General features: G+C 48.9%; 1 protein-coding gene across 1 annotated transcript; it reads right to left on the reverse strand.

Annotated features, from left to right (window-relative positions):
- Positions 1-6,403: 6,403 nt before the first annotated feature.
- On the reverse strand, positions 6,404-7,468 carry SOX2 (SRY-box 2). Its single transcript, XM_027876163.1, has one exon. It carries the CDS (start codon positions 7,466-7,468, stop codon positions 6,404-6,406), a length of 1,065 nt encoding a protein of 354 aa, XP_027731964.1.
- Between the last annotated feature and the right edge of the window lie 556 nt (positions 7,469-8,024).

Here is an 8,024-nt window from a genome sequence, read left to right on the forward strand (position 1 = left end):
ATTAAGTAACATCTGAAAACCCAAGAGGCCCTTGGTGTCACAAGCAATGCTTCAAAATCCAGACATCTAATGTCTTAGTGTCCCTCTCAAGGGAAGGGGCTCTTATATTTTGTTTAGTTTGAAAAGAACCTAAGGACCAGGAGTTCAGGATTATTAAAGGCAGCAAGTCCACAAACTGAGAAAATGTGTTTGGACAGAAGATGGTTCCATAAAGCCCTACCTAAAAGCTTAGCTTCACCTGTCCCCAGCCCCCACCTGCTTCATACCTAAGGGAAAAAACTTTGAATCACTAAAAAAAACCCCCATCATATCTTAAATGATCTATGTTAAGAATTATCTCAGCAGACTGAAAACTGAAAGCAAACCCATTTGATGGACCTGAGAGGGACAGAGATTAGAAATGAAACATAGAGGTGGGGAGAAAGAAAGAGTGGTCTCTTTCCTTGTCTTGTGCCTTCAAAAAAGTTGTAAAAGTTTTCCCTCCTGAAACCAATGGAAATTCCAGATCAGCTGTGGGTATTTCCAAACTGCCCAGGAAGGAAGACAGGCAGTCAGGCATAAGAGAGAAACCTTTCCATCTCCCACTTCATTTCATTTTGCCAGGTTACTCACTCACTACCTTTAAGGAGCACCTCTCTGGGCATCTTTCTCCCCCAACAGCTTATACAGGGACACTCTACCCAAGCAAAGGTAAAGAATAGGTAATGTAGGTTGGGAACTCATACAGGCTAAGTATTCTATTCGGTCTGGCTCAAGCAGGCCTAGTCATCTGAACTACCAACCCCACAGAAGTGGGAGGACAGGATGCATGGTTCCCTGCTCCCCCCCCCCCACGTCCACCCCTCACTCCCAATCCCAGGGGCCTTAAGGGAGCTCTGGAGGCTCTCATTTTAATTCCATTGTAAAGAAATTCAGGAGGAAGACCCAAAGGATTTTTTTTTTTAACTTGGGACACCTGGGGGTGGAAGAGGAGCGGGAAGGGGAGGGGGGAGGAGAGCTCACTTCTCTGTTGTATCTGCTCGAAGAGTGTACCTGTTCTTTAAAAGCAAAATGTGGCTGGCCACCTCTTGAAATTCCCCAGACTCGAGGGAGAGCTGGGGAAATGGTGATGTGGTGTGGGGAGTGGGAAGGGAAGACAGACGCTTCTTAAATTACAGCAGATAGCGAGATAAATAAATGAATGGATAAATAAACAAATAAGTGGTGCAGAAAAAAAATAGCTGTGGCACTAACTAGCAGGCGATCTCTACACAATCAAACCCCCATCTCCGTGCAGTTAGCTATAAACTGTCAGCAATTGAAAAGTAAACCCGGGAGCGTACAAAGGGTCTGTTTAATTTCCCCCTTGTAAAGGCTCCAAATGAGGACCCCATCACCGTGCAGTTAAGCGGTTCGGGCGGCTGGTCCCCCTGAGGCGCTGAGCTCTCCTTTTTAATGTAAGAAAAGTGGCAGCTCGAAAGCCGTCAATGGCGCTCCCACAACAAAAGTCCTGAAAAGCTGAATGAATTGGGTTTGTAATTACGGTTTTGCGCCCCCCCCCCCCCGCGGCCACCTCTCACAGCTTATCTCTTACTCATTCAACATATATTATTGTTTTCTAATCTCACTCTCCTGGTTTTTCTGAGCACCCTAAATACCGGCCAGACCCTAGTTTGGCAATTAGAAGGGAGCAGAAGAAAGCAGGTCTGCACTACTCGGCAACTAGACAGTAGCCTTGGAGACCCCCCCCCCCCCACACTCCATTCCCCCATCTGCAGGATCTCTAGGGTCCTCCAACCCTCACCTCCCCGTCCTGTCTCTGGTCCCCATTCCTCCTCCTCTGTCCCTCTCAAAATCTGGAAGGAGGCTGCCAGGTTCTCCCCGCGGAATTCTCTCCCCACTGGCGGTAGGAATTGGACCCGAGAAGAGGAGCCCAGCACTGCACCCTAGCTCAGGAACAAATTAGATGCAAAAAAAAAAGGCCAGCTTAGCCCTGGGCTGTCAGGGCCTGGGTTGCATGGCTGCCTAGAAAACAAGAGCCTCCAGAGATCCCCGCCTGGAAGCATGTGTCAGTTCTCGAAATAAGTTCAACGATTACAAGCAAATCTGGGAGCAGGCTAAATAATTAATTGCAGCGCTGCTCTCTGACCCCTCGGAAAGTCCAGTAGGGACCAGTTCGAAGTAATAATACCTCAGAATGAGCCCTTGTCAAATACGCATTTCGCAGTTAATGTGAGCCGGGTCCCCCTGGGACGGCCTGTAACACCAGCTTCCCAGCCTTGGCAAGAAACCCTGCTAATCTACCTCTCCAGTTCAACAAAATATTTTAACACCCTGTCTTTAAAGGACGCTTGGGGGCAAGAAAAAAAAAAAGAAATGTTCACAGGGGAAAGTATGGTGTTATCCTAGGTTCAGAGGGGCTCCCGGGTAGGAGGTTAGTGACAACATTAAATCCAGTCCCTTGCTCAGAAACTGAGTGAGCATCCCAGACCAGATTCCACCTTGCACCAACTCCATTCCCCTCTTTCTTGGGGTAGGTAAATCTGCGCAACTTCAAACCTGAAGAGATAGCCAGTGCAAGTAAGATTCCCTAACCCCATCTTGCCTCGTAGAAAATCATAGATTTCAATTAAAGAAAATAAATATCCCCAACTAATAGTTATGAAATCTCACATCTCTTAGCCATTTAACCCGAGGAACTGAAAATTGAAATCCATCCCTGACTTTTTTTTTTTCTGGATGGTGATTATAATTTTTTTTTAAAGAAGAGAGAATTCAAATTGTCATACAAAAGACTTTTAGCTTCTCTCAGTTCAAGGACAAGCCTTTGGAGAGGAGACATTTATTGTTGTTTTTGGCAGACAAGGGACAATCACTTCATCTAGTCCAACCTTGCAAAATTCTTTTCTGTTCCCCCTACCCCAAGCTCTCCTTTTCATTCAAAATAGCTGAACCCCGGTAATTCGTCAACAAAAAGTCGCAGGCGTCAGTAAGCAGCTTAGGGTTGTGTCTCCTGTTTAAGTGCTTGTTTTTTTTTTTTTAAGTGAACTACAGCATACACATACAAATATATATGTATATATATATATACATGTATACAATACATACGCACATATTAATGAATTTTTTTAAACTTCCCCTTTTATTTAAAAAATGCCGACTCCGGGTTCAAATCTCTTGCATCTTGTTTCCTTGATGGATGGCAAGATCGTTTGGATCTTTATTCAAACTTTTCTTTTATTCATATGTGCCAGCAAGGGCAGGCTAACGTGCTCATCACCACGTGAATAATCCTATATGCATTACAAAAGCCGGGCAGCTCCGAGAAATTCTTTCAGAGTCTCTGCATTAATTAGAAAAAAAAATGCTTCGCCCATGGTAAGGGAACTGGAATAATAATGTCTGCCCTAGTACAGCATTGTCCTGAAAGTACAAGAAACTCACAAAAGGGTGCACATCCGAACCCTAAAATATGTCCATGGCGAGAGGGATAGCTCAAACCCAGAGCCTGACTGCTAGCTTTTAACTTTTCAGCTTGGGCCTTCAAAGGGGGGAAAAATCGGGCACCCCACAAGATGCATTTACATCGGCCACCGGCAGCCAGCATTCTCCGCCAACTAGACAGTGCCATTAAGAGCCCTGACTTCTGGAGACAAGTTTGCTTTGCAACTAACAAGGTGCAATGCTACCAGCTGCACACACCTCAAATCTCAATAATAGTCCGCATTTTGGAGCTCAGTTGGAGACCCAGCTGAAACAGTTCCCCAACACCGGCTCCCCGGGAGCACACGGGTAGCTGTTTTAAGAAGTTGTTAAAGGAAGCCACTCTTAAAAAAAAAAAAATTAAGTAGCACAAACGGGCAAGGGAAGGGTCATATTCGTTCCGCACGCTTTTTTCCTCGGTGACCTTAATCTTGATAAGTTTGGGGCACACGTGGCTGGGAAGTCCTATCTAGCATTTCACTACCCCAAAGCCCCAGGCAGAAGAGGCTCGGCGGCATCTTGTCCTCAACAATTCCAGGGCCCAGGGACCTTCTCCTCTGCTCCCCTTGCAACGGGGCCCAGGACCATTCTCTGCCAGCTCTAGGGCACAGCAAAGTATTGACACCGGCACCAGGGGCACCAACTATTGCAATGCTAAACGTGATTACTTACACAGACCCGACAGAGCAAAGCATCTACCTCAGAGACGGCTGGTTTCTTCCTTCATATGGCGGAAGCTGGATGCTCCTTGGCTGGAGGAGACACTATCCGAATTGGGGCTACAGTCTCCGACCCGCGCTGGCAATTTAAGAATCCGGATAAAGATAGAGAGGGAAATAGAAAGAGCGAGAGAAAGAAAAATAAATAAAAACCCCAGCTGTGATAAGAGGCGCGGTCTACAACTGGTCCTCTCTGGCCTCTCCTCTCTATGAGGGGAAAGAGGAGAAAGTTTATGGAATTCCAAACAAAAGAAACAAACCACTGGTTTCTCTCAGACAATAGCAGGGCCAGAGACACCCTCCCCCCCAACACACACATCAGCACTTTCAACATCCAGTTTGCAATTATTCTGACACAAAGAGACACCATTTGTCCCTGTAAATATACTTCAACTTCCCAAAGACCAGTGCACCGTGAACTAGGTTCAAACAAAACAAACACAGCCCAACACAGCCCGCCCAGCTTCTGCCTTTGGGCCCATCACCTCCAGCCAGTCTTCCGGAATACTGACAAATCTCCCCTTCCAGCATGCCTCACGTCCTACACCCAAATCCATAGTCTGAGGCTGCTTGTCAGGCAGAGAGGCAGGGTAAGCCCGTCTGTCCTCTCGTTATCTGCAACAAGTGTTCTAAATCAGTAAAAGCGCACACGTCCTCCCATCACCCCATCATCTGCTTAAAGATGGAGACCTGACTTTACAAAGGTCCAGGTCAGTGGAAGGTCCTGCTTTACCAGCCCCCCCCCCACCAAAAAAGAAAAATCAAAAACAAAAACGGACACCTCGCAAGGTGGTCCAGATTCCATATTCAATTAGCTAAGCATTGAACTCCCTTATTTACTGGCTATTTTGCATTTGCAGACCTGGTGCCCAGCAGCGGACACCTCGAATCTATTTTGTATTTTTTTGCTAAGGCCATTCTAAGGAGCCTGGCATTTTAGTTCCCCCAGGCACTGCCAGACAACGCCATTGTCTTCTCCAAAGAAATCCAAGACGCAAATGGAATTTCAGTGTCCATATTTCAAAAATTTATTATCTCAAACTGTGCATAATGGAATAAAAACTTAAGTTGAAAATGTACCTGTTATAAGGACGGGATTAGTTCAAATATATGTACATGGACACTCGGCAGACTGGTTTAAAGAAACACAGGGTCAGCCGAGTTTTTAAAATACAACTACCAAAAATGAGGGAGGAAAAAAAAACCGTAAATATCACAATAAATTTACAGAAATATTACAAACCATAAGAAAATATTTCAAACACAGTAATTTCAGGTCGCTCTCGCTGTTTTTGTTTTTTAATTTGTGTTCAAATTGAAACAGAAGGAAAAGTTTGGAAATAAATGCTATTATAAATTACCAGCCGTGGCAGCCTGTATGGAGGGGCCAGCTTTTGCTTTTTTTTTTTATAACAATAAGTAAAAAAAAAAAAAATGAGTACAACCTAAACTTTTGCCCTTTTATAGAAAACCATGGAAATGGTTTTTTGCAAGTATCCTAACCTTTTTTTCTCCTTTTGTACGATTTCTAAACAATTAAAATGTCCAAATTGAAATTAATTCCCTCCTCTCTTGTTTGCAACTGCCCCAAATCCCAGTTGCAGTGATAGGAAATTCTGCAAGAAGACTCTTGAAAAATATTGGCAAATTTTCAGATTAGAAACAATGGACATTTTGATTGCCATGTTTATCTCGATAAATACTGTACAAAAGTTGCTTGCAAATATTAAAACATTTTTTTTCGTCGTCACTTGGAGACTAGCTCTAAATATTATGGGTAAAGACTTTTGCAACTTTCTGCAAAGCTCCTACCGTCCACGCTAGAACTTTTTAAGAAGTTTTGTGTAGTTTTCTTCCCTTCAGAGATCTATACAAGCCCCCCTTTGTCTCCCCCTCCCCCAAGTTCTCTGTACAAAAATAGTCCCCCCAAAAAGAAGTCCGGAATCTCTCAATAAAAGTTTTCTTCTTGGCGTTGCGGTAGTTGTTGGGTTTTTGTTTTGTCGTGTGTGTGTGTGTGTATGTATGTGTATGTGTGTGTGTGTGTGTGTGTGTGTGAAGTTCTTTGCAGTTGTCATTGCTGTAGATGGTGGGGAATTTCCACCCCCTCCCATCCCGTGGTGCGGTGGGCCCCTTTCTCTATGCCATACAGTCTCTTTGTGTCTTTTTTTTTTTCCTTTTCCTTAAAAAAAAAACAAAGTTCCTGCCCTGCCGAGCTCCGGGGTTCACATGTGCGACAGGGGCAGAGTGCCGTTGATGGCCGTGCCCGGCACCGGCGCGCCCTGGTAGTGCTGGGACATATGAAGTCTGCTGGGCGCCGCGGGCTCGGGCACCTCGGCGCCGGGCAGGTACATGCTGATCATGTCCCGCAGGTCCCCGGCCTGGCAGGGCGCCCTGGAGTGCGACGACGAGGTGACCACGGGGGGGCTGGAGCTGGCCTCCGACTTGACCACGGAGCCCATGGAGCCCAGGGCCATGGCGCCGCCGCCGCCTCCGCCAGCGCCGCCGCCGGGGGCGGCCTGCTGCGAGTACGCCATGCTGCTGTAGGTGGGCGAGCCGTTCATGTAAGTCTGCGAGCTCGTCATGGAGTTGTACTGCAGAGCGCTCACGTCGTAGCGGTGCATGGGCTGCATCTGGGCGGCCGCGGCGGCCGCGGCCGCCGCCGCCGCCGCGTTGTGCGCGTTGAGACCCGGGTGCTGCGGGTAGCCCAGCTGCTCCTGCATCATGCCGTAGCCGCCGTTGCTCCAGCCGTTCATGTGCGCGTAGCTGTCCATGCGCTGGTTGACGCCACCGCCCAGGCCGCCGGCCCCGACGCCGACGCCGCCGCCCATGCTGTTGCCGCCGGGAGCCAGCAGGCCGCCGGGCAGCGTGTATTTGTCCTTCTTGAGCAGCGTCTTGGTTTTCCGGCGCGGCCGGTACTTGTAGTCCGGGTGCTCCTTCATGTGCAAGGCGCGCAGCCGCTTGGCCTCGTCGATGAAGGGCCGCTTCTCGGCCTCGGACAGCAGCTTCCACTCGGCGCCCAGCCGCTTGCTGATCTCCGAGTTGTGCATCTTGGGGTTCTCCTGGGCCATCTTGCGCCGTTGCCCGCGGGACCACACCATGAAGGCGTTCATGGGCCGCTTTACGCGGTCCGGGCTGTTCTTCTGGTTCGTGCCGCCCGCCGACGTGGAGTTAGGACCGCCGCCGCCACCGCCGCCACCGCCGCCGCCGCCGCCGCCGCCGCCGCCACCGCCCCCCGAAGTTTGCTGAGAGCCGGGAGGCTTGAGGTCTGTCTCCAGCATGTTGTACATCGCGCCGCTGCTTGGATCGCGCGCTCCGCGGGCCCCCGACCTCCCCGGGCCGGCCTCGGGCGTCCCGGACGGGCCGGCGAGACTTTTCGGGGGGCCCGAGGGCGGGGGGAGGGGAGGAGGGGAGGAGGAGAAGGGTGGGAGGGGGTCGCGAGCGCGCGCCTCCAACCAAATAAGATGAGGAGCGATGAAAAACGCAGAGCAAGGAGACGAACTGGAAGCAGGATCAGGAAGAAAAACTCCTCCACTGGCTTCTGCAGCTGCTGTCGCCGCCGCCGCCGCCGCTGTTATTATTGTTATTATTATTTGGTGAAACGGTCCTTTGAGCCCGGGGCTCAAAACTTCTTTCTCTCTCCCCCTCTCTCTCTTCTTCTCTTTCTTTCTCGCTCTCCTTCTCTCCTCGCTTGTTCTCTCTCCTCCGAGTCTTAAAGAGGCAGCAAACTACTTTCCCCCCTTTTGCAAACACTCTCTTCTCCGCCTTGACAACTCCTGAGACTTTTTTGAACAAGTTAATAGACAACCATCCATGTGATGGGGGCTGTCAGGGAATAAATGGGTT

Source organism: Vombatus ursinus, unplaced genomic scaffold (genome assembly GCF_900497805.2).
Source record: "Vombatus ursinus unplaced genomic scaffold, bare-nosed wombat genome assembly UNPS02014810.1, whole genome shotgun sequence".
NCBI classification, from domain to species: domain Eukaryota; kingdom Metazoa; phylum Chordata; class Mammalia; order Diprotodontia; family Vombatidae; genus Vombatus; species Vombatus ursinus.

What these genes read in the sequence shown, in the direction of transcription:
- SOX2 (XM_027876163.1), bottom strand. Translation starts at nt 7,468, where the DNA reads ATGTACAACATGCTGGAGACAGACCTCAAGCCTCCCGGCTCTCAGCAA.